General features: G+C 41.4%; 1 protein-coding gene across 7 annotated transcripts in view; it reads left to right on the top strand.

Moving 5' to 3' along the window:
- MCF2L2 (MCF.2 cell line derived transforming sequence-like 2) overlaps positions 1-26,787 on the top strand; it is a 299,932-nt gene that overhangs the window by 227,485 nt on the left and 45,660 nt on the right. For all 7 annotated transcript variants that reach the window (XM_055409620.2, XM_055409628.2, XM_055409637.2 and 4 more), the window contains exons 19-22: positions 5,699-5,791; positions 6,636-6,728; positions 15,044-15,115; positions 18,666-18,791. In XM_055409620.2, the coding sequence (XP_055265595.2) occupies positions 5,699-5,791; positions 6,636-6,728; positions 15,044-15,115; positions 18,666-18,791 (384 nt within the window). The remainder of the gene's footprint in view (positions 1-5,698; positions 5,792-6,635; positions 6,729-15,043; positions 15,116-18,665; positions 18,792-26,787) is intronic.

The raw sequence follows: 26,787 nt of genomic DNA on the forward strand, positions 1-26,787 counted from the left end.
GTCCGACTCTGTGCAACCCCATAGACGGCAGCCCACCAGGCTCCCCCGTCCCTGGGATTCTCCAGGCAATCCCTATCAAATTACCAATGGTATTTTTCACAGAACTAGAACAAACAATTTCGCAATTTGTATGGAAACACAAAAGACCCTGAATAGCCAAGGCAGTCTTGAGAAAGAAGAATGGAACTGGAGGAATCAACCTGCCTGACTTCAGACTACACTACAAAGCTACAGTCATCAAGGCAGTATGGTACTGGCACAAAAACAGAAATATAGACCAATGGACCATAATAGAAAGCCCAGAGATAAATCCATGCACCTATGGGCACTTAATTTTTTTTTTACAAAGGAGGCAAGAATATACAATGGAGAAAAGACAGTCTCATCAGTAAGTGGTTCTGGGGAAACCGGACAGCTGTGTGTTAAAGAATGAAATCAGAATGCTCCCTAACACCATACACAAAAATAAACTCAAAATGGGATTAAAGACCTAGGTGTAAGACCAGAATAAAAGGTTTAGAGCTAAACATGTTTAGAGGTAAACATAGGCAGAACATTCTGACATAAATCACAGTAAGATCTTCTGTGACCCACCTCCTAGAGTAATGGAAATAAAAACAAAAATAAACAAATGGAACCTATTTAAACTTAAAAGATTTTGCACAGCAAAGGAAACTATAAACCAAGCAAAAAGATAATCCTCAGAATGGGAGAAAATAATAGCAAATGAAACAACTGACCTCCAGAAACACAAACAACACAATCAAAAGTGGGCAGAAGACCTGAACAAATATTTTCCCAAAGAAGACATACCAATGGCTAATAAACACATAAGAAGATGCTCAGTCTTGCTCATTACTAGAGAAATGCAAATCAAAACTACAATGAGTATCACCTCACACTTGTCAGAATGTCCATCATCAAAAAATCTACAAACCCTAAATGCCAGAGAGGGTGTGGGGGAAAAGGGAACCTTCTTGCACTCTGGGTGGGAATACAAATTGATCCAGCCAGTTTGAGAACAGTGTGGAGATTCCTTAAAAAACTAATAATGAAACTACCATATGACCCAACAATCCCACTACTGGGCATATACCCTGAGGAAACTATAATTTAAAAAGACACATGTTCCCCATGTCCATTGACAGATGAATGGATAAAGAAATTTTGGTACATATACACAATGGAATATTACTCAGCTATAAAAAGGAATGCATCTGACACAGTTCTAGTAAGGTAGATAAACCTAGGAGCCTATTATACAGAGTGAAGTAAGTCAGAAAGAGAAAGACAAATATCTTATGTCAATGCATATATATGGAATCTAGAAAGACGGCACTGATGAACATATCTGCAGGGAAGCAATGGAGACATAGACATAGACATAGACTTGTGGACTCAGGTGGGAAAGGAGAGGTTGGGATGAACTAAGAAACATATGCATTATCATATGTAAACATGCATTATCATATGTAAAATTAAATAGCCAGTGCAAATTTGCTGTATGACTCAGGGAGCTCAAATCTGGTGCTCTGTGACAACCTAGATGGGTGGGATGGGGTGAGATGTGGGAGGGAGGTTTAAGAGGCAGGAGACATACACACATCTATGCCTGCTTCATGTTGCTATATGGCAGAAACCAATACGATATTATAAAGCAATTATCTTCCAATTAAAAATAAATAAAATTTTAAAACTATTTTGTATTCAATCTGATTAATTTCCTTTTTGAATTACTTTTATAGCATTGCTATAATGTTTTATACCATTTTACAACTTGACACTCATCAAACCACTAATGTGAAATCTAGCTTCCGAGTTTAGTAATATTTCATAATTGCTTATATCATTATTGCAAAGATTTATTGAAACTGTTCAATGAGAAAAGGACCAAATTCCTGTGGGAAACAAATGGATATTATCAAATAAAAATTGTCCAAATTTTAGGAAATGGTTGAGAAATTGTTAACTGGACATCTTTTCTTAGAAGAATTTCTCTCCTAAAGTTTTAGAAAGCTTTTCATATCCAGACCACAAACCTGCATATAATTCTATATGATTTATGATATTGGAGACAAAATACCAGTAGTAAATTCTTATCAAGTACAAAGCTATTATTACTCTGGGACAAATGAAGTAATTAAAAACTACAATTACTTAATGTTTGAGAATCCTTGAGGGAATTATCACTGCTGTGCAAAGACCTGTATTCGTTAGTCAAAAAGGCAGGCACATCACCTACTGTTTACTACAGCAGTTAAACTCTTCTCTTAATACTTGAGACTTCCACTAATCATAGATGTAAGCTTTGAAATATTACTCTAGCCAAGCGTTTTAATCAGATTGGATAGCCTGTAGTATCCAGGAAGATTTTGCCCCAGAGACCAAACTCTATTTAGAACAGCATTTACCTTGAGTTTTATTTGCTCTGAGATCTCATGTGGTACAAATGAAAAAGCACTGGGGTGGGACTCAGAAAACTTAGTGTTAGTTGATCAATTGTGTCCAACTCTTTGCGACCCCATGGACTGTAGGCCTCCAGGCTCCTCTGTCCATGGGATTTTCCAGGCAAGACTACTGGAGTGGTTTGCCATTTCCTTCTCCAGGGGATCCTCCTGACCCAGGGATCAAACCCAGGTCTCCCACATTGCAGGTGGATTCTTTACTGCCTGAGCCACCAGGGAAGCCACTTGGAAAACTTAACTTCTCATCTAAGTTGAGCTACTTGCTATCAGCACGATCTCAACTTTCCTCCTCCTTGCATCAAGCTTGGTAATACCAATATGTAAAGTTGTCGTGGAAATGAAATCAAATATTGCATATTGCACACAGAATGGCTCTACAAAGTAAAAAGTGCTTTAACAGTAGCTACCATTTGTTGAGTACTTTGCATAAAGAGAGTTCCAGAAAAACATCTATTTCTGCTTCATTGACTATGCCAAAGCCTTTGACTGTGTGGATCACAATAAACTGTGGAACATTCTGAAAGAGATGAGAATCCCAGACCACCTGACCTGCCTCTTGAGAAACCTGTACAGGTCAGGAAGCAACAGTTAGAACTGGACATGGAACAACAGACTGGTTCCAAATAGGAAAAGGAGTACGTCAAGGTTGTATATTGTCACCCTGCTTATTTAGCTTATATGCAGAGTACATCATGAGGAACGCTGGCCTGGAAGAAGCACAAGCTGGAATCAAGATTGCTGGGAGAAATATTAATAACCTCAGATATGCAGATGACACCACCCTTATGGCAGGAAGTGAAGAGGAACTCAAAGGCCTCTTGATGAAAGTGAAAGAGGAGAGTGAAAAGTTTGGCTTGAAGCTCAACATTCAGAAAACGAAGATCATGGCATCTGGTCCCATCACTTCATGGGAAATAGATGGGGAAACAGTGTCAGACTTTATTTTTTGGGGCTCCAAAATCACTGCAGATGCTGACTGCAGCCATGAAATTAAAAGACACTTGCTCCTTGGAAGGAAAGTTATGACCAGCCTAGACAGCATATTAAAAAGCAGAGACATTACTTTGCCAACCAAGGTCCGTCTAGTCAAGGCTATGGTTTTTCCAGTGGTCATGTATGGATGTGAGAGTTGGACTGTGAAGAAAGCTGATCGCCGAAGAATTGATGCTTTTGAACTGTGGTGTTGGAGAAGACTCTTGAGAGTCCCTTGGACTGCAAGGAGATCCAACCAGTCCATTCTAAAAGAGATCAATCCTGGGTGTTCATTGGAAGGACTGATGCTAAAGCTGAAACTCCAATACTTTGGCCACCTCATACGACAAGTTGACTCACTGGAAAAGACTCTGATGCTGGGAGGGATTGGGGGTAGGAGGAGACGGGGATGGCAGAGAATGAGATGGCTGGATGGTATCACCGACTCGATGGACATGAGTTTGAGTGAACTCCGGGAGTTGGTGATGGACAGGGAGGCCTGGCGTGCTGTGGTTCATGGGGTCACAAAGAGTCGGACACAACTAAGCGACTGAACTGAACTGAACTTGCATATACTGGGCATTTGTTGAGAGGGTTCTATACGTCTCATTTAATCTCACAGCACTCATAGGAGTTGACTGCAGTTTTGAGCCTACTTAGCAGATGAGAAACTGAAGTGAAGGAAGGTTAAGTAACTGACCTCAGACCCAATAACCAAATAGCTTTGTTTGTAACTAACAAAGCCAAGAACTGAACCTGAGCAACAGTCTTCCCAATTCCTAAGCAATCGCATCTCCCTGTATGAATATGAGTTTTGGGGTAGCAATTTTTTAGCCTCCTGATTTATTCTATAAGGAAGTAAGGGGCTCAGGCACTTTTGTATGCTGCTGGTTAGTTCTCATGTTTTCTCCAAAGAATTTTGAGCTGAAGAGCAAATTTAGGTCAGTAATATGTTTCAGTGCTGGAAGGCATATAATGTTCTGTGATGCTCAAAGTACAGACACAGAAGCAAGAAGTGAAGGCTTCGGGAGCACAGGTGTCAGCTCAGCATCCACCAAGAGAACACAGAAATCCACAAGGAAGTGGCCATGTGGTCATCTCTGCCGGAGCAGTCCAGGCTCTGTTGCAAGCACAGCTGCCGTGGACTGGGTTCTCCTAATGGAGAGGATGAAGCTGGCAAACTGACTCCACAGGCTTGGGTATCCTCTCTACCTTGGATATTGGCAAATGTGTGCCCACCTCTCATGGCCTTTGATACAATGAGAATATAGTTCACACAGCACTTGGAATCCCTCTTGATCTCTAGCTATAAGATAGTGGTGTAGCTTTTCATGTCTTGGAAGTCTTGTGCTGCAGGTTGAAGGTGATGTCGGAGGCAGGGATTGCCCAGACCACTTAGTTTGTGTTCAAACTTCCACTGCCATATTTTCCTTCTGGGATGTTTCTATCTTTTGGTTATTAGGTTTATTTGCAGGATTGGCATCATGATGACTGTAAAGTTGGTGCTAGTAGTAAAGAACACGCTTGCCAATGCAGAAGACATAAAAGACATGGGTTCAATCCCTGGGTCAGGAAGATCCCCTGGAGTAGGGCATGGCAGCCTACTCCAGTATTCTTGCCTGGAGAATAACATGGGGGACAGAGGAGCCTGGTGGGCTACAGTCCATAGGATTGCAAAGAGTTGGACATGACAGAAGTGACTTAGCATGCATGCACGGGGAGAGAGAAAGGAGGAGCCATCAGCCACCAGCACATTTTTGTCCATTTTATTACTCAATGCAGAACCATTTGGGGGAGATATTTATCTCGGTATCCCAAATAAAAAGAAGAGGAGAAAGGATAAAGAGAAAATCCAACTCCTGTTCATGAGTTTAGTTATTTATTACTAGAGTCCTAGAGCTTCTCTCTGGAGAAGGAAATGGCAACCCACTCCAGTGTTCCTGCCTGGAGAATCCCAGGGACGGGGGAGCCTGGTGGGCTGCCGTCTATGGGGTCGCACAGAGTCGGACACAATTGAAGCCAGTTAGCAGCAGTAGCAGAGCTTCTCTCACAGTACTCCATTCATATATGTATTGTTTATAACCCTCTGTTTACCTCCTTGTCACACACTCACTCCAGCATAAGGTTATTTGTTATGCATCCCCAGTTCCTTACACACTGAAAATACTCAAGCCTATTGAGTGAATGAATAAACTGTATCATTATATCCTTTTATTGAAAAATGCTAACTGGTTAACTTGTTCTAACTTTTTCTCACCCAGAAAGAAGATCTTCAAATATATTTTAAATACCATAAGAACCTGCCCCGAGCCAGGGCAATCTGGCAAGAATGTCAAGACTGCACCTACTTTGGGGTAACACTGCATTTCTAAGGTCTCCCACAAACTCTTTTCCCGGTACAATGTTCATAGGCATCCACTTTTTAAAGAAATCTAGAAGTATGAACTAGGAAGAGGAATTTGGCATTGGGGCTTATGTTTATTAAAGTCTTTCCTATTTTGAAATTACACACTGGAAGTTTCAATGATGCCCTGAGTCTCTGTGGGACAACCTGTAAGGAACAGCTGTAGCCTGGTGAGAAAATGGAGTGCTCTTCTAGGTTAGTTTTTTTTTGTTGTTGTTGTTTGTTTGTCTTAGGATAGGTTTTAAAAATGGAATTAAGTCACACTTGGGGGATCCCTGGAATGATATCAATAAGCCTATCATGTACCCTTAAATAGATTCCCACACCCCCAAGCCCCAACCTGAAGACAGGCTGCCTCCTTTTCAGAAGGCTGCCCCATTGTCTCCCTCCTTATGGACTTACTTTCTAAAAGAAATAAATAGGCATATATGTATACATATAACTGATTGACTTCATTGTACAGCAGAAATGAACACAACATTGTAAAGCAATTATACTCCAATAAAAAATCATAAAACAAGAAAAAAAAATAAAGTGAGTTCTTGAGAAAACAAAACAACATAAAAGAACAAGCAACGTAAAAAGAAATAAACAGCCTGGCATCCCTACTTGCCTTTAAAAATACCAGCCAAGCCTGTCCCCTTTCCTCTGTCTCTCATTTTACACTCTCTAACTAAGGGAGTGAACAGCCAAAACATTACAGAACTGGTCGACACTTGTATTTAAATGCTGCTGCTTCTGTTCTGTGTGTGTGTGTTGTTCTGTTTCATGTTGTTTCTGTTTGGCTTTTCAAGGTATGCCAGCGTCAACTGGGTCACAATCTCCCTCTTTTTAAGTGTCTGAGAGAACCAAGTCAGAGACTTAGAAAGTACCAGATGCTGTTGAAGGTAAGTTGATGAGACAGTACTTCCTATGCTGGGAGAGCAGATGTAGGTGTGATGGTGCACTTTACCTTACACACATAGAATTGCAACTTCAACTTCCAAGGGTGAAGCTAGGTCTATATTTCAGGCTTTTTCTGTCCCCAGGTCTAAATCAGCTTTCTCAGTGAGGAATAAGACAAAGAATTATAGGGACATGGAAGCCTAGCTAGTCCAATGTGTAGCCAGCACAGGGATCTCTAAGGAGAGCCCAACTTATTGTAGCAGGGGTCCTGGGGAGGAAAGTAGGGGAGGACAAGGCCACCACATGCTGGCAGCTTAGAGAGTGGGGAGGCAGACAGGCCACTACTCTTGGTAAGATGTTTACAGGTAAGATACCATCTGCTCCATTTTACAGCTGGGACAAGGAGCTTCAGGAAACAGTTGTGATATTCCCTGAAGTTACTGTTAATATGTTACATGCATTTAAACAGAGGGGAGAAGGTAACACTGGATTCTTCTCTCCTTCCACAACATCTACCTCTGCTTTTAGACTGAGGCTTTTTCTCAAGAGCAGCGTAACAGGAGGAATTTTGTTCTGTGGAACCCCTAGTGGTTCTGTCTTGCTCTGAGACCAGCACACCTGCAGGAGAACACTCCTAGAACCGCCCCCCCACCTCCCCCACACACAAGTCAGGAGCTCTGTGAAGGCTGCTTTCCCACGTGTAAGCTGGGGGAAAGGTCTGGGCCACTCTTCCAAGGTCTGTTTTAATTAATCTTTATAAGCAGGTCTTGCCCAGTGGCTTCTCTCTGTTAATTTGAAAGCAAACTGTTTACTGAGTACCTTCCCACATGTATTTCTTACTTAATCCCCACAGTCATATGTGCCTAAAGGCTCTGGATTGTGAAGAAACAGAGGCTCAGGGCAGTTAAGCTATCACAAAACAAGTTCCCCTCTCAGCTTGGCATCAGTAGGCCCAGCCTCAGCTACACCGGCTCTTCTGCTGCCAGTGTGGGGGGCCTCTCAGGCCTTGGTTTCCTCGTCTGTAATGTGAGGACACTCACCCTCCCACATAGGTTCAGTGAGGAGCCAGTGAGTGACATAGTTGCAGTTAAGAGCTGGCTCAGGACTGTTCGCTGATGACATGATCCTCTACACAGAAAACCCTAGAGACTCTACCAGAAAACTACTAGAGCTAATCAATGATTACAGTAACGTTGCAGGATATAAAATCAACACACAGAAATCCCTTGCATTCCTATACACTAATAATGAGAAAATAGAAAGAGAAATTAAGGAAACTATTCCATTCACTGTTGCAACGAAAAGAATTAAATACTTAGGAATATATCTACCTAAGGAAACAAAAGACTTGTACATAGAAAACTATAAAACACTACTGAAAGCAATCAAAGAGGACACTAATAGATGGAGAAATATACCATGTTCATGGATTGGAAGAATAAATATTGTAAAAATGAGTATACTACCCAAAATAATTTATACATTCAATGCAATTCCTATCAAGCTACCAAAGATATTTTTCACAGAACTAGAACAAATAATCTCACAATTTGTATGGAAATACAAAAAACCTCGAATAGCCAAAGCAATCTTGAGGAAGAAAAATGGAACTGGGGGAATTAACCTGCCGGACTTCAGGCTCTATTACAAAGCCACAGTCATCAAGACAGTATGGTACTGGCATAAAGACAGAAATATAGATCAATGGAACAAAATAGAAAGCCCAGAGATAAATCCATGCATCTATGGACACCTCATCTTTGACAAAGGAGGCAAGAATATAAAATGGAGAAAAGACAGTCTCTTTAACAAGTGGTGCTGGGAAAACTGGTCAGCCACTTGTAAAAGAATGAAACTAGAACACTTCCTAACACCATACACCAAAATAAACTCAAAATGGATTAGAGAGCTAAATGTAAGACCAGAAACTATAAAACTCTTAGAGGAGAACGTAGGCAAAACACTCTCCGACATAAATCACAGCAGGATCCTCCAAGACCCACCTCCCAGAATATTGGAAATAAAAGCAAAAATAAACAAATGGGACCTAATTAAAATCAAAAGCTTCTGCACAGCAAAGGAAACTATAAGTAAAGTGAAAAGACAGCCTTCAGAATGGGAGAAAATAATAGCAAATGAAGCAACTGATAAAGGATTAATCTCCAAATTATACAAGCAGCTCCTGCAGCTCAATTCCAGAAAACTAAATGACCCAATCAAAAAATGGGGCAAAGAACTAAACAGAAATTTCTCCAAAGAAGACATAAAGATGGCTAACAAACACATGAAAAAATGCTCAACATCCCTCATAATCAGAGAGATGCAAATCAAAACCACAATGAGATACCATTTCACACCAGTCAGAATGGCTGCTATCCAAAAGTCTACATGCAATAAATGCTGGAGAGGATGTGGAGAGAAAGGAACCCTCTTACACTGTTGGTGGGAATGCAAACTAGTACAGCCACTATGGAGAACAGTGTGGAGATTCCTCAAAAAATTGGAAATAGAACTGCCATATGATCCAGCAATCGCACTCCTGGGCATACACACCGAGGAAACCAGAATTGAAAGAGACACGTGTACTCCAATGTTCATTGCAGCACTGTTTATAATAGCCAGGACATGGAAGCAACCTAGATGTCCATCTGCAGACGAATGGATAAGAAAGCTTTGGTACATATACACAATGGAGTATTATTCAGCCATCAAAAAGAATGCATTTGAATCAGTTCTAATGAGGTGGATGAAACTGGAGCCTATTATACAGAGTGAAGTAAGCCAGAAAGAAAAACACCAATACAGTATACTAACACATATATATGGAATTTAGAAAGATGCAAATGATAACCCTGTATACGAGACAGCAAAAGAGACACAGATGTATAGAACAGTCTTTGGGACTCTATGGGAGAGGGTGAGGGTGGGATGATTTGGGAGAATGACATTGAAACACGTATGTTGTCATATGTGAAACGAATCACTAGTTCAGGGTCAATGCATGTTATAGGATGCTCGGGGCTGGCATGCGGGGATGACCCAGAGGGAGGATAAAGGGAGGAGGGAGGTGGGAGGGGGGTTCAGGAGGGGGAACTTATGTAAACCCGGGGCAAATTCATATCAATGTATGGCAAAACCAACCAATATAATATTGTAAAATAATTTGCCTCCAATAAAAAATAAATTAACTACAAAAAAAAAAAAAAGAGCTGGCTCAGGGCTGACCCGCAGGAAGCTTCCATCATATAACCTGCCACTATTGTTTCACACCCAGCCTGGGAGTGAGGAAGGTGACCCTCTGATTCCCTCCATGAATGGCATCTGTGAGCATGTTTGATAAAGCATTCACTTAGGGCCTTGTGCTCCTCTGACAGTCAAACCTCTACTGTCATCCCAACTTTAGAAGTCCTGCCTACTGCTGGGGTCAGGGAGCAGGACCTATGCAGGGGTCTTCACCTCCTAGGTCTGGTGCACCCAATACTGAAGAGCTCAAGCTTTCCCACAGAAGCACTGTTGATGCAATAGCTAAGTCTGTACCTTCCGTGGAGGACTGTAGGACATAGTGATTAGAAACACTGACTCAGGAATTAGATATCCTGGGTGTGGTCTGGCTCTGATGCTTCCAGGCTACGGTGAAACCAGGCAATTGCTTAACCTCTCTGTACCTCTGGTCTCTCACCTATAGAATGAAGGTAGTAATTGTACTTTCCTGGTATGCTTTTTGGGAACATTGAGGTAACACATGTTAAAAATACTTAGAAGGTTTGTTAGCTTTATTTCACTGAGGAAACAAGAGACAAGATCACTATAAAATATTCCTTGGGGATCTGTGCAAAAACCATGGGAGGCTACTCAAGACAGACCAGGTTATCCCATAGCTAAGCTTCTTCCTGCCTGGAAGAACAAGTTTAAACCATTGGCATGCCCGTGAAGAGAGGAAGAACTTTGGAGTGTTCTCTCCTCTGAGGGACAGAGCTCATGCTGCAGTGCCTGCATGCTAAATCTCTTCAGTCGTGTCTGACTCTTTGAGTGTAGCCCTCCAGGCTCCTCTGTCCATGGAATTCTTAAGAATACTGGAGAGGGTTGCCATGCCCTCCTCCAGGGTATCTTCCCAACCCAGGGATTGAACCTGCATCAGGAGTGTTCTTTACCACTAGTGTCACCTGGGAAGCTCCGCTGCAGTGCTTACCATCAGCTTATTTGGGAGAGCATGGATATTGGACCAACTGCCTCATGCCTTAGGAAGGATCATGGGATCCTGGTGTGGGAAAGCTTTCTAAGTATAAAACAAAAAGGAAAAGGAATGATAGATTATACCATTAAAAACAGACACGTGAAAAAATGGGGAAAATATTGTATTAGCAAGATATGTGACAAAGTGTCAGCATGTTTAATAATAAGCCTATTGAAATTAATAATAAAAAGCAAAAAAAAGTATCTATGAAATGCTTAATACCTTTTTCTGAGATGTTATGAAGTTAAAAGTCATGACAGAGTACGTAATGCACATAATGTCTATGTCATAGCAAGTTGATTAGACAATACTAATACATTATTTATCAGCACACATTAGGCGTGTGTGCTCAGTTGTGTCCGACTCTGCAAACACATGGACTGTAGCCAGCCAGGCTCCTCTGTCCATGGAATTTTCCAGACAAGGATACTGGAGTGTGTTGCCATTTCCTTCTCCTAGGAATCAAACCCACATCTCTTGTGCCTCCTGCATTGGCAGGCAGATTCTTTACCAGCTGAGCCACCAGGGAAGCCCAGCATACATTAAAGATAGATGCATTAAGGAACAGTAGCACTCACTTTCATTGAGCTCATGATTTTTTGTTTGTTTGTTTTTGCTATTACTTAATTTTTAAAATTGAAGTATAATCATTTTACAATGTTGTGTTCATTTCTGCTGTACGATGAAGTGAATCCGCTATACCTACACATATGTCCCCTCCCTCTTGGACCTCCCTCCACCCCACTCCCACCCCACCCATCTAGGTCATCACAGAGCCCTGAGCTGAGCCTCCTGTGCTTTATGGCAGCTTCCCACTAGCTATCTGTTTTACACATGGTGGTGTATATATGGGCTTCCCTGATAGCTCAGCTGGTAAAGAATCCACCTGCAATGCAGAAGACCTGGGTTCAATCCCTGGGTTGGGAAGATCCCCTGGAGAAGGGAAAGGCTACCCACTCCAGTATTCTGGCCTGGAGAATTCCATGGACTGTGTAGTCTACGGGGTCGCAAAGAGTCAGACACGACTGAGCGACTTTCACTCACTCACTCAGTGTATATATGTCAAGGAACAAACTGGGTCATTTATAGATATGTGGATGGACCTAGAATCTCTACAGAGTGAAGAAAGTCAGAAGGAAAAAAACAAATATTGTATAGTAACACATATATGAGAAATCTAGAAGATTAGTAGAGATGAGCTCATTATTTCTGTCAAACAGGCCAAGTGATGTATGGAAACTATCAAATTTAATGCAGAAAATTTTCCTCGCTTGGATTTTAATAAAATATGGTTTGCAAAATGGGACATTATTTGTTTACAGTAAGTTTAAGTTCTTGCAAGAAAGATGATCTAGAATAAGTGGTCGTGCTGGTTTCCTATGTAATCCAACTCATGTCATAAATAAACCACTGTGTAAAAAAAGAGTTAATAGGTGAAGGGTATAAACTTTTACTTAGGAGTTGAATATGGAATTGAGAAAGTAGCATTGACATACATACACTATCCTGTATGAAACAGATAGCTAGTGGGAAGCTGCTATATATTAATAACACAGGGAGCCCAGACTGGCACTCTGTGACCACCTGGAGGGGAGGGAGGGGAGGGAGGACTATTGTAATATACTATAATATATGGTCACAGAGCACCAGTTTGGGCTACCTGTGTTTTTAATATATGACGACTTCCCACTAGCTATCTGTTTCACACAGGATAATGTCAATGCTACTTTCTCAGTTCCTTATCATCTCCTAAGTAAAAGTTTGTACCCTTTACCAATTATATATATATACATGTATATAATGATATTATATCATTGTATTTCATTAATTATATAGTTAAATATATATAATTATGACTTATTCACATTGTACAGCAGAAACTAACACAGTTTTCCTCCAAGTGAAAAATAAAAGGATGAATAAGGTCTGAAATTCTAATGTAAAACATAGTGGCTGTAGTTGATAAGACTGTATTGTATAATTGAAATGTGACAAGAGTGTAGGATTTAAATGTTCATACTGAAAAAAGAAATGAAATGATAGATGTGTCATTTAACTAGGTGGGGGAATTCTTTCACAGTATATACATGTATCAAATCACTACAAGACATGCTGTACCCTGGAGAAGGAAATGGCAACCCACTTCAGTATTCTTGCCTGGGGAATCCCATGGACAGAGGAGCCTGGAAGCTTCAGTCCATAACATCACAAAGAGTCGGACACAGCTAAAGCAACTTAGGACATAAATTCCTGGCTAAGGATGTTTTCAGCTTCCTTAATTTTAGTCGTTCAAAGCATCTTACCACCTTAGTTTCTCTGTTGGCTGTAAGTTGCTTCCTCCCTCTGACTGTCACAAAGCACTAGCCTGAAGTGTTTTTTTTCTCCTTCCTTTTCAGAGTTTGTTATTTCTATCTCCTTCATGTCCTGAAAAGTCTCTGTATTATTCATGAAGAGATGGACATTGTTGCTCTCAAAATTTTCATTAAAACTGTATAAATCTCTTAAAAAAAAGACACACTGTAAATATCTAACAATTTTATATGTCAATTATACCTCAATAAAGCTGAAATTAAAAACAAAATAAATAATAGAAAAATGAACAAAGGAACTAGGCAGCTTACAAAAGAATAAAAGCTAATAACAAACTTTTTTTGAGAGTTCTGCCTCACTAGTTATTTGAGAAATTAAAATTCAAAACAGCAGTGAGGTGGGATTGCTCTGTTGATTTGGCTGGCAAAACTTTTTGATTAAATAGTAATACTCCAAGTAGGCTAGGGGATGGTGAAAAAATTTTCATATATGGCTGATGGGGACATCAGTTCAGTTCAGTTCAGTTCAGTCGCTCAGTCATGTCCGACTCTTTGCGACCCCATGAATCACAGCACGCCAGGCCTCCCTGTCCATCACCAACTCCCGGACTTCACTCAAACTCATGTCCATCAGGTCGATGATGCCATCCAGCCATCTCATTCTCTGTCGTCCCTGTCTCCTCCCACCGCCAATCCCTCCTAGCATCAGAGTCTTTTCCAGTGAGTCAACTCGTCGCATGAGGTGGCCAAAGTATTGGAGTTTCAGCTTTAGCATCAGTCCTTCCAATGAACACCCAGGATTGATTTCCTTTAGAATGGACTGGTTGGATCTCCTTGCAGTCCAAGGGACTGTCAAGAGATGGGGACATAGTCCTTCTCTAAAGAACTTGGAAACATGTATCACAACTCTTAACATTAACAATTCAACTTCTAGGTATTTATCCTTAAGAAAAATGTATAAAGGTAAAAAATTATTTAACATAAATATTTAACAATAGAGGGGAATTAATCAATTATGATTTAGCTATAGCATGCAATCTTTTCTGCTTGTGCTCAGTTGCTCAGTTGTGTCTGACTCTTTGTGACTCTAAGAACTGTAGCCCACCAGGCTCCTCTGCCCATGAAAATGCCAGGCAAGATTACTGAAACAGGTTGCCATTTCCTACTCCAGGGGATCTTCCCAACCAGGAGTCAAACCTGAGTCTCTTGCATCTCTTGCATTGGTAGGTGGGTTCTTTACCACTAGCGCCATCTGAGAAGCCCATAGTATGCAATACTCTGCCACAGTTTAAAGTGAAGGTGAAGTCGCTCAGTCGTGTCAGACTCTTTGCAACCCCATGGACTGTAGCCCACCAGGCTCCTCCGTCCATGGGATTCTCCAGACAAGAATACTGGAGTAGGTTACCATTTCCTTCTCCAGGGGATCTTCCCGACCCAGGGATCGAACCCAGGTCTCCTGCATTGCAGGCAGACTCTTTGACCTCTGAGCCACCAGGGAAGCCCCAACATGTTTAAAAAATATATATTGTTGTGGGGAAATGTTCATAATAAGTTGCTGAAAAAAAGCAGGCTACAAAATAGTGTGTTCAATGTGATTCTATGTTTGTGAAAAGAACTTTGTGCTGAATATTCCATTTGCTTTTTCCCTCTTACTGTGACAAACAGACGAATTTATATACATCCTCAGTTTAGCATTGGCTGGAGATTGTTTGCACAATAGATTAAGTTCGTATTTGACTTTTTGATTTTCAATAAGGCTTTTGGGTTAATGCAGGGGCTGCTGGATTTTGAGTCTCCTGAGGATTTGGAGATGGACCCAAGTGATCTAGAAGGAGGTTCGGCTGAGGTACTGGAAATTAAATATTATTTTATTTACTAACTGCTAATGAAGTGAATGTTAGTCACTCAGTCGTGTCTGTTTGCGACCCCCATGGATTATAGCCTTCCAGGCTGCTCTGTCCATAGAATTCTCCAGGGAAGAATACTGGAGTGGGTTGCATTCCCTCCTGCAGGGCATCTTCCCGAACTAGGGATCGAACCCTGGTCTCCCACAATGTAGGCAGACTCTTTATGGTCTGAGCTACCAGGGAAGCTAATGGTGTTTGTCTATACATGGAAGGACTTACGGTGATTTTGTTTTCTTAGTGTATGATCTTTGTTGTGTAAATTTTCTAAACTAATATTCATCCCGTAATTCATAGTCAGGAAAAAACAAAAAAACTAAAGACGGTTTCAGAGTGGGGATTTGTAATAGCAAAAGTGGTAATATACTTTCTTCCTTCCACATAAAAATGTTTCACAGGAATACAAAAGTAAATGAAAGTGTGAAATGCATACGTAAAAGCCTGGAAGTAAATATAATAAAATTCCATGTACTGGCTATTGTAAATAGTGCTGTAATGAACACTGGGGTGCATGTGTCCTTTTCAGTTATGGTTTTTTTAATGGTATATGCCCAGTAGTGGAATTGTTGGATCATATGGTACTTTTATTCCTAATTTTTTAAGGAATCTCCATGCTGTTCTCCATAGTGGATTTATCAATTTGGATTCCTGCCCAGAGGGGTGGGATGGGGTGTGAGGGAGGTTCAACAGGGAGGGGACATATGTATACCTATGGCTGATTCATGTTGATGTATGGCAGAAACCATCACAATACTGTAAAGTAATTATCCTCCAATTAAAAATAAAATTAAAAAAAATAAAATCCTACAGTTGTTTTCCTGCATGGTAGGATTATGAATGATTTATATTTACTTCTTTGTACTTCTTAGTAAATCTATATACATTATGCCTTATTCCCTTCCAAATGTGTGTGTGTGTGTGTGTGTGTGTGTGTGTGAATTCTAAGACAACCAAGTTTCTCTTGGAAGAAGTGATGGTCACACCAGTATGGGAAGGAATGAGTGGCTTGCAAGTGTTTTTTCTTCTTTTGTTTTTTTTCCCCCTAGTATGAAATTCTGATATAAAAAGAAAAACATGAGGCATGTGTCTCAAAGAGTGATCGTTTCTATGCCCTTCCTGGTCAAAAGGTGTTGTGGGGATGGCTTAAGATTAAAAGAAGTTCAAGGGATAGGTAATACTTTTATAGCCTGGAGCAAGTAGGTCTATCCTGGGTTATAGGGGTTTAATAATATCGGTAAGAATTTAAAAAGGTTTAGTAACGTTTCTAAGAGTCCTACATCACGCAAAACTAGCCCCCCATCATGCTTGTGGGAGGAGGGTTAGTGGGAAGGAGAGAGACTAGGAGCCACTGAATCTCTGAAAGTAAGTTGAGTTTCAAGTGTTTAGTGAATAGGGAGATGCCTGGTGTAAGGACTTTTAATCCTTTGTTCAGTTCAGTTCAGTCGCTCAGTTGCGTCCAACTCTTTGCGACCCCATGAATCGTAGCACGCCAAGCCTGCTGCCAACTCCCAGAGTTCACCCAAACTCATGTCCATCGAGTCGGTGATGCCATCCAGCCATCTCATCCTCTGTTATCCCCTTCTCCTCCTGCTTTCCAATGAGTCAACTCTTCAAATGAGATGGTCAAAGTATTGGAGTTTCAGCCTCAGCATCAGTCCTTCCAAAGAACACCCAGGACTGATCTCCTTTGGGATGGACTGGTTGGACCTCCTTGCAGTCCAAGGGACTCTCAACAGTCTTCTCCAACACCACAGTTCAAAAGCATCAATTCTTTGACACTCAGCTTCCTTCACAGTCCAACTCTCACATCCATCCATTACTACTGGAAAAACCATAGCCTTGACTAGACAGACCTTTGTTGGCAAAGTAATATCTCTGCTTTTTAATGTGCTGTCTAGGTTGCTCATAACTTTCCTTCCAAGGAGCAAGTGTCTTTTAATTTTATGGCTGCAGTCACCATCTGCAGTGATTTTGGAGCCCCCCCAAAAAACAGTCTGACACTGTTTCCATTGTTTCCCCATCTATTTCCCATGAAGTGATGGGACCAGATGCCATGATCTTAGTTTCCTGAATGTTGAGCTTCAAGCCAATTTTTTCACTCTCCTCTTTCACTTTCATCAAGAGGCTTTTGAGTTCCTCTTCATTTTCTGCCATAAGGGTGGTGATTGATAGGTTATTGATATTTCTCCCGGCAATCTTGATTCCAGCTTGTGCTTCTTTCAGCCCAGCGTTTCTCATGATGTACTCTGCATATAAGTTAAATAAGCAGGGTGACAATATACAGCCTTGACGTACTCCTTGACGTAATCCTTTGTTAATGACATGATAAACTCAGGTGAGAGTCTGTTGTTTTTCACCAGGACCTGGAGGGTATTTTCCATGAGTAAAAAGTAAGAATCCATGGCATGTTGTTGAGTGGAGGCAGCATGCTCCACTCCATCCATCAGTCCTGTCATTCATATCTCTGATTCAAAGATGCTAATCTTCAGTGTTTAAGCAGAGATTAAAAAAACACACAAGCCTTTGCTTATGTCTTACAGGAGAGGATAAGAAGAAGCGGGCTTTATGTGGGGAGCAGCAAAGAGCTCTCTAGTCTTTGTTGTGGAAATTGTTGTGTTTTTTAAAAATAGACAAAACCAAAGTCTTTCTGTTTGTATTTACCAGAAAACAGATAAATATGCTGTCTAGGTAGCAGGGGAATAAAATACAGAAATCCTAAATGAAAGACTTTCAAACTGAAACAACCATCCCTAGCATGTCCTAAGTGTCACAGTAGTAATCATTGAAACATTCGTTGGTCTCTTAAATTAGCTTTTTTCCCTTAATTCTGGGTCTTCATGCTGTTTGGGAGGTACAGATCACATTGGTTTACCTCTTTGGCATCTTTAATGGTGACAGAAAATGGGGAGATTCAGTGTGGCAAATGCCACCATTGTGGTGTTTACATGTAAATCATTAGTAAACCTCTACATGGCAGCCTATTCTTTGCCTCTATAGTTTACAAATATCCTCCTCTGGAATGGTTTTAAGTAAGATTTTATCCATAGGAAAAGACTATCACATTAAATACAGGAATATGATACTCACGCTGTACTTTTCAATAGGCCCTGGGGGATAGGGGAGTAAAAGGGAGAGCAGCCTTTTTAAAGGGTTGCAGTTTTCATGCTTTGCAAAAGTTCAGGATATCTCTTAAATATCCAGAATATGATGTCCATGATTTTATGAACTTCATTCTTCAGTAGTATAGTGTGCAGAAAATGTAGTCAGTGATTTTGCTTGTGTGTGTGTGTGTGTGTGTGTGTGTGTGTGATATAGTTAAACCAGCAAATATCCTTAGCCACCTTTGGAAGCTAGGAAACAGGTTGGTATACCTACCTTCTCAGTCACTTACTGCTGGCTGGATCCACAGCCCCTTATCTCTGTCCTGTTTTCTTTCTTTACTTGGTAGATGGTTTACCTTTTGATTTCCAACAAGGCATTTGGTTTCCACAGAATTGGCCAAAGAGGACCAAGGATTCAGCCTACTTAGCCGACCTACAACAGGCTTTGACCATGATGGAGGATTTGATCAAGTCCTGTGAGTTGGCCATGGACCTGGCAGCAGTTACTGGATGTCCGGTATGTTCTATAGCAAGTGTTGGGACATTTTAACCAAAAGCAGACACAATCCTACAAAGGTAGGAGGTACTGTGGCAAAGTTAGAGAACTGATCTGTGGGGAAGGAATTTGACTCTGGGCAAAGTGACCTAAATTGGTCAGCACACATGTGCTATGGGATTCCAAGCAGCACCTCTGCATTTTTTAGGAATCTTGGGTTGTGGTTCTTGGGGTCCCAAATGTTGAAACTGACCCACACTCTGGAAAAAGCAGGAACTCAGGGATCAGAGCATATTGGGCAGGAGAAAGTGCTAAAGGAGTTATTTATTTTCTCACTCATGGCACCATTAAAATATCAAGAGATTTTCCTTCTTTAGCTTTATTTTCTCTGTGAAAATTACTTTGAAAATGGGTCCTGAGTGAACGTCTAACCTCATTCTCATCACAGATCCAAGAAGAGGTCCGATGAGCATATACTGTATATTCCTTAATCCATGTGCTTAAAGAAAAATACCAAAAGAGGGAGTGCTGGGGACTGGGTCATCTCAACTCTGGCATTAGAGTTAATCCCAAGCAGGCCAGACCCAGGCATTCCAGGCAAACCATCCTCTAAGACTGTGTGATCTCACTGGGGCTGGGACATAACTAATATACAGCTGGCTTTTGCTGTGAAGTATTCTAGATTTTGACTCAGATGTATTTGCTGTTATTGTCATAACAAATTACCACCAGCTTGGCAGCTTAGAATAGCACAAATTTATTATCTTATAGTTCTATAAGTCAGAATTAGAACATAGTCTCACCAGGCTAAAATCAAGGTGTCTGCCTTCCTTTCTGGAGGCTTTTGGAGAGAATATTTCACTGCCTTTTCCAGTTTACAAGGGCCACCCACATTCCTCCACTCATGGTATCTTTCTCCATCTTTAATACCAGCAACAGTGGGTTGAGTTCTTCTCACTGCACATCACTCAGACCATCTATTCTATTTCTCTTCCCTATTGGAGTATAATTGTTTCACAATGTGTATTAGTTTCTGCTGTATAGCAAAGTGAAATTAGCTATACGTATACATGTTGTTGTTGTTTAGTTGCTAAGTCATGTCTGACTCTTTTGCAACCTCATGGACTGTAGCCCACCAGGCTCCTCTGTTAATGGGATTTCCTAGGTAAGAATCGGAGAAGGCAATGGCAACTCACTCCAGTACTCTTGCCTGGAAAATCCCATGGATAGAGGAGCCTGGTAGGCTGCAGTCCATGGGGTCACGAAGGTCAGACACGACTGAGCGCCTTCACTTTCACTTTTCACTTCCATGCACTGGAGAAGGAAATGGCAACCCACTCCAGTGTTCTTGCCTGGAGAATCCCAGGGACAGTGGAGCCTGGTGGGCTGCCATCTGTGGGGTCGTACAGAGTCGGACACAACTGAAGCTACTTAGCAGCAGCAGCAGGTAAGAATACTGGAGTGGGTTGCCATTTACTTCTCCAGGGGATCTTCTTGACCCAGGGATTGAACCGGTGTCTCCTGCTTGGCAGAAGGATTCTTTACCACTGAACCACCTAGGAAGCCCATAAATATACATATATCCCCTTTGTGGTGTTTCCTTCCTTTTTAGGTTACCACAGGGCGTTGAGTAGAGTTCTTGAGCTGTACAGTAGGTTCTCATTAGTTATCTGTTTTATACATAGTATCAACAGTGTATATGTGTCAATCACAATCTCCCAATTCCTCCCCCGTTTCCCCTTGCTGTCCATACATTTATTTGCTACGTCTGTGTCTCTATCTGCTTTGCAAATAAGATCATCTATATTTCTTCCACTTTTAAGGATTCTTGTGATTACATTGGGCCTAACCGATTAATCTATGATAACCTCCATATCTCAAATTCAGCCAATTAACAATCTTAATTCATTTGTCATGTAACAACATATTCTCAGTCTCCAGGGATTAGGACACAGGCATCTTTGGGAGGCTATTATTCTGTCTTTCACATGAGGATCAAGCACTCAAAGAATTATAGTTCAGATACTTTCCTTCTCTTTTCTTTCTTTTCATTTTTACCTGGATTTAAAATTCTATTTATTGAGGTCTGGATAGATGAAATGACCCTTTTATTTCTTTCCTTGTCAGAAATCAAACCAAGCAAATTAATTAGGGCCAAAAGAATTCCTATAATTTTTTGTTTCCCTCCCTCCTGGATTTTCTCTGGCCAGCATCTCAGAAACAGTTACACTGGGTTTGCTGAGATCTGGGCAACGATGCTGTTACTGTCCCCTGGGACTCCAAAACACTCTCTGCTTACTACTGATGCATGATTTAAGAGGGTATTCATGAACCATGCAGCGTGGGGCAGAGGGGATTGTTTTCTTGATAACTGTTTCCTTCTTTGGCTAAGGAAAGTCAAGAAAGCAACTTGTTTAATCGTTTGGAACATCTTTCTGTTCTTCTTTTTATCTTTGAACACATGTCAGCTAACCGTATTACATCCATTTTCCTGAATCAAAAGAATATCCTGAAACCTGTACTCAGGGCAGGAAACTCCCAGCTATTACTCTGAGTGTAAGTAACATACAAAGAGGAAGTTATGAGAAAAGAATGATTAAAATGTGAGTAAATAGAAATCTACTCTGATCTCACTCCAAACTGGTTTGCAAATAAAATGAATGAGTTTATAGAATTTTAGAGATTTTTTAACACCAGTGCAAAGAACTTTTCTTCCCCATGTGTCCTCAGAACATACACTTTATGGTTTCTTTCTCACTAAGACTTTAACTTCCTTTACATCTAGTATATTAAGTAATGTATCCTGACAGTCCTATATAATCCTATTGAGTTATGGAAGAGCAGATATTGGATTTTTTAGCTTTCTGATTCAGGAACAGGTCCATAAAAAGAAGAGTTAACTCACCCCAATCATGTGGTTATCAGCTAGGACTATTTCTTTGATCTCTTCACTCCCTATCCAGGGGGTCAACCTCTCAACATATTCTTCATCTGATTCTGTTTAGAGTTTACTAACAACTCTGTTCTGTTCTGTTCTGTTCAGTAGCTCAGTCGTGTCTGACTCTTTGCGACCCCATGGACTGTAGCCTACCAGGCTTCTCCATCCATGGGATTCTCCAGGCAAGAATACTGCAGTGGGTTACCATTTCCTTCTCCAGGGGATCTTCCCGACCCAGGGATCGAACCCGGGTCTCCCACATTGGAGGCAGACGCGTTAACCTCTGAGCCACCAGGGAAGCCCTACTACAATTAACTCAGATCTACTGGAGAATCCCAGGGACGGGGGAGCCTGGTGGGTTGCCATCTGTGGGGTCGCACAGAGTCGGACATGACTGAAGTGACTTAGCAGCAGCAGCAGTGATTTTTATATTCTTTGCATCAGCTTCATAGAACTTTATTACAAGATACTTACAGCACATGTGCTGTAGGGAGAGATAAATTCAGACCTTAACTTCTTAGTTTCTCTACTTGACATCCAATATTAATTTGGTTTTGTTAAGGAAAGAAATGGAAGTTGCTGGGTGAGTTCATAATTAAAACAACTAAAAAAATACCCTTCTGATATTTACATTTTTTTCCCTTTTGTGTACACTCAGTTTTTGGTTTAATTTAATCACAGAAGCTTAAAAATGTTTTTAAGAAAGTTTGCTTTGTGAAACACTGATATGTCATTTACTTCTCTCTCCTTACAAAAAAAAAGAATTTCCCCCTATTTAATCCAATGCATAAAATATAGATGTATTTTGAGTTCTTTTAAATTCTGACTTGCCAGGAACAAGTTCCAAAGTTGAATAGTAACGGTTGAATGAAATATTTTTATTTTCTGGAACAAATTTATGTTATTCAACAAAGGAATTATTTTTCTTTCAAATTTGCTGTGGGCTAGCCTAGATAGCATATTAAAAAGCAGAGACAATACTTTGCCAACCAAGTTCCATCTAGTCAAGGCTATGGTTTTTCCCGTGGTCATGTATGGATGTGAGAGTTGGACTGTGAAGAAAGCTGATCGCCAAAGAATTGATGCTTTTGAACTGCGGTGCTGGAGAAGACTCTTGAGAGTCCCTTGGACTGCAAGGAGATCCAACCAGTCCATTCTAGAGGAGATCAATCCTGGGTGTTCATTGGAAAGACTGATGCTAAAGCTGAAACTCCAATACTTGGGCCACCTCATGCGACGAGTTGACTCACTGGAAAAGACTCTGATGCTGGGAGCGATTGGGGGTAGGAGGAGACGGGGGCGACAGAGAATGAGGTGGCTGGATGGCATCACCGACTCGATGGACATGAGTTTGAGTGAACTCTGGGAGTTGGTGATGGACAGGGAGGCCTGGCCTGCTGTGGTTCATGGGGTCGCTAAGAGTCGGACACGACTGAGCGACTGAACTGAACTGAACTGAACTGAACTAAGGGCCAGGTATTTTATTTTCTATTTTAGCTCCCGCTTTCCTTGCCATAGTGTTGGCTGCAGAAATAAGGGTGAGTAAATAATCTTGACGACTCAGCAGAATTCTCTTGGGCTTCTCACAACACCTATGTTAAAGGGTGATTGTGAGGAGTGAATGAGGATTAATTAATGTCAGATGGTCTCCTCCGTATGAAAAACAATGGCCTAAAAAATCTAGTAAATGCTGCCATTTTCATGTGTGGACATTTTGTAAGTAAGACCTCTGATGTAAGAATTTCAAATGTGACTACATTAAATCATAAGGCACCCAGCACCATGCCTGGGTGGTGGTAGATGCTGAATATAGAACCCAGTGCTGACTTATTTGGGTTCTTAATCAGGCTGGAAAGGAAGGAACCCCTTTGCTTCTGGCAATTGTAATCACAGGCCCCTGTGTCCCACAGCTTCTGCTTTTCATTTCTGGATCAAGCTTTGTGCTAATTCATTTATCCAGATGTTTCCTGCCTCTTTGCGCAAAAATACATAGCTCTGTCCCTTTAGCTGTTGTTGCCAGGAGTGAAAACCTGAGCATTGAAAAGAGGTCTCTTCCCTACATTCACACTCTCAGCCAAATTCTTCTTTTGGTTGATATGCACTGTGCTGTGCTGTGACAAATCGCTTCAGTTATGTCCAACTCTTTGCAACCCCATGGACTGTAGCCCATCAGGCTCCTTTGTCCATGGGATTCTCCAGGCAAGAATACTGGAGTGGATTGCCATGTCCTCCTCCAGGGGATCTTCCTGACCCAGAAATCAAACCTATGTCTCTTACATCGCCTGCATTGGCAGGCAAGTTCTTTACCCCTAGCGCCACCTGGGAAGCCCCTTGGTTTTAAATTCTTACATCAGAGCTCTTACCTACAAAATGTCCACATATGAAAATGGTTCAGTTCAGTTCAGTTGCTCATCTGTGTCTGACTCTTTGCGACCACATGGACTGCAGCATGCCAGACTTCCCTGTTCATCACCAACTGCCAAATCTTGCTCAAACTCACGTCTAAGAGTCGGTGATGCCATCCAACCATCTCATCCTCTGTCATCCCCTTCTCCTCCTGCCCTCAATCTTTACCAGCATCAGGGTCTTTTCAAATAAGTCAGCTCTTTGCATCAGGTGGCCAAAGTATTGGAGTTTCAGCTTCAACATCAGTCCTTCCAATGGACACCCAGGACTGATCTCCTTTAGGATGGACTGGTTGGATCTCCTTGCAGTCCAAGGGACTCTCAAGAGTCTTCTCCAACACCACAGTTCAAAAGCATCAATTCTTCAGCGATCAGCTTTCTTTGTAGTCCAACTCTCACATCCATACATGACTACTGGAAAAACCATAGCTTTGACTAGACAGACTTTTATCAGCAAAGTAATGCCTCTGCTTTTTAATATGCCATCTAGGTTTGTCATAGTTTTCTTCCAAGGAGCAAGAATCTTTTAATTTCATGGCTGCAGTCACCATCTTCAGTGATTTTGGAGCCCCCCAAAATAAAGTTTCTCACTGTTTCCATTGTTTCCCCATCTACTTGCCATGAAGTGATGGGACTGGATATCCTGATCTTAGTTTTCTGAGTGTTGAGTTTTAAGTCAACTTTTTCACTTTCCTCTTCACTTTCATCAAGAGGCTCTTTAGTTCTTCTTCATTTTCTCCCATAAAGGTGGTGTCACCTCCGTATCTGAGGTTATTGATATTTCTCCCAGGAATCTTGATTCCATTTTGTGCTTTATCCAGCCTGGCATTTCGCATGATGTACTCTTGCAGCCATGAAATTAAAAGACGCTTACTCCTTGGATGGAAAGTTATTACCAACATAGACAGTGTATTAAAAAGCAGAGACATCACTTTGCCAACAAAGGTCTGTCTAGTCAAGGCTATGGTTTTTCCAGTGGTCGTGGATGGTTGTGAGAGTTGGACTGTGAAGAAAGTTGATCGCCGAAGAATTGATGCTTTTGAACTGCGGTGCTGGAGAAGACTCTTGAGAGTCCCTTGGACTTCAAGGAGATCCAACCAGTCCATTCTAAAGGAGATCAATCCTGGGTGTTCATTGGAAGGACTGATGCTAAAGCTGAAACTGCAATACTTTGGCCACCTCATGCGACAAGTTGACTCACTGGAAAAGACCCTGATGCTGGGAGGGATTGGGGGCAGGAGGAGAAGGGGACGACAGAGAATGAGATAACTGGATGGCATCACCGACTCTTAGACGTGAGTTTGAGCAAGATTTGGCAGTTGGTGATGAACAGGGAGGTGATGACTCGATGGACATGAGTTTGAGTGAACTCCGGGAGTTAGTGATGGACAGGGAGGCCTGGCGTTCTGTGATTCATGGGGTCGCAAAGAGTCGGAAACGACTGAGCAACTGAACTGAACTGAACTCTGCATATAAGAAAATGGTAGCATTTGCCATCATTTTCTATATGGAGGAGATATCTGACATTTCATTAGCTTATTTGTTTGGGGGAGCCCCTGTGTTCTATCTCTTATCTCACACCATCAGATTCATCAACACTTCTATCTCTTATCTCACACCATCAGATTCATCAACACACCAAAGTGAGGGTGACACCATTACATCACTAGTAGAAAAATGGGTTGGGGCTATATTTATTTCCTAAAGCTGTCATAGCAGAACACCACAAATTGGGTGGCTGAAAAAACACAAAATTTTTTTCTCTCACAGTTCTGCAGGTTGAATGCCAAAATCTAGGTATTGGTAGGCCCATGCTCCCTCTGAAGATGCTAGGAAAGAATTGTTCCTTGCTGGTCTTCTGACTTGGTTAACTTAGACTGCATCACTCCAGTTTCTGCCTGTCATCCTGTCTTCTCTTGTGTGTGTCTCTGTTTTCTTTTCTTATAAGTACATCAGTCACTGGATTAGGACACACCCTTATCCAGTATGACCTCATTTTAACTAATAGCATCTACAAAGAGCATATTTCCAAATAAAGTCACATTCTGAGATCCTGGGTGGACGTGAGTTTTGGGGGAAGTACTGTTCAAGGCAGTTCAAGGTCATCACTGAATTGGGTTCCTCACAGTGCTGAGCATTTAGTTTTGTGTCCCTCTGGGCCCTCACTAACTGTCAATAAATGATTCAATACTTTTGGGCACAAGTATCTACAAGAAGTTGTGCATGTGGTCTCTGATCTTGGGACCAACTCTTGTCTGATTGGAAAGAAAGGATACCTATGGTTGAAAAGATGGAAACAGGTCCTCCTTGGTCCTATTCAGAGCAATTCCCCCTACCCTCTTCCCTTTGGAAGCGGGGGGCCTCCACACAGGCGTGCATCCATGATGGTAATATACGGATGCCTGTCCTTCATCGGTGCTATACAGAGCATATGCCCTCAGCCACCACAGGATGGGCCTTAAGCATTGAGATGTCTGATCCCATTGCTAGTGTGGTCCTGAGAAAGTTGATGCAAGATGACCTGAGTGATATGCAGCCCATGTCTTCCAAGTCATCCCCTAAAACCCAGCAATTTCCTCTAGTAACTCCAGTGATGAGAGGCTAACTGGAAAAGGCAACAATATGGCCTCAAGAAGAGTCAGAACAATGACAGGAAAGGGGTCATGGATGTGGG

This window comes from Moschus berezovskii, chromosome 1 (assembly GCF_049115385.1).
Source record: "Moschus berezovskii isolate FMDL1 chromosome 1, NW_MosBer_1.0, whole genome shotgun sequence".
In the NCBI taxonomy this organism is placed as follows: domain Eukaryota; kingdom Metazoa; phylum Chordata; class Mammalia; order Artiodactyla; family Moschidae; genus Moschus; species Moschus berezovskii.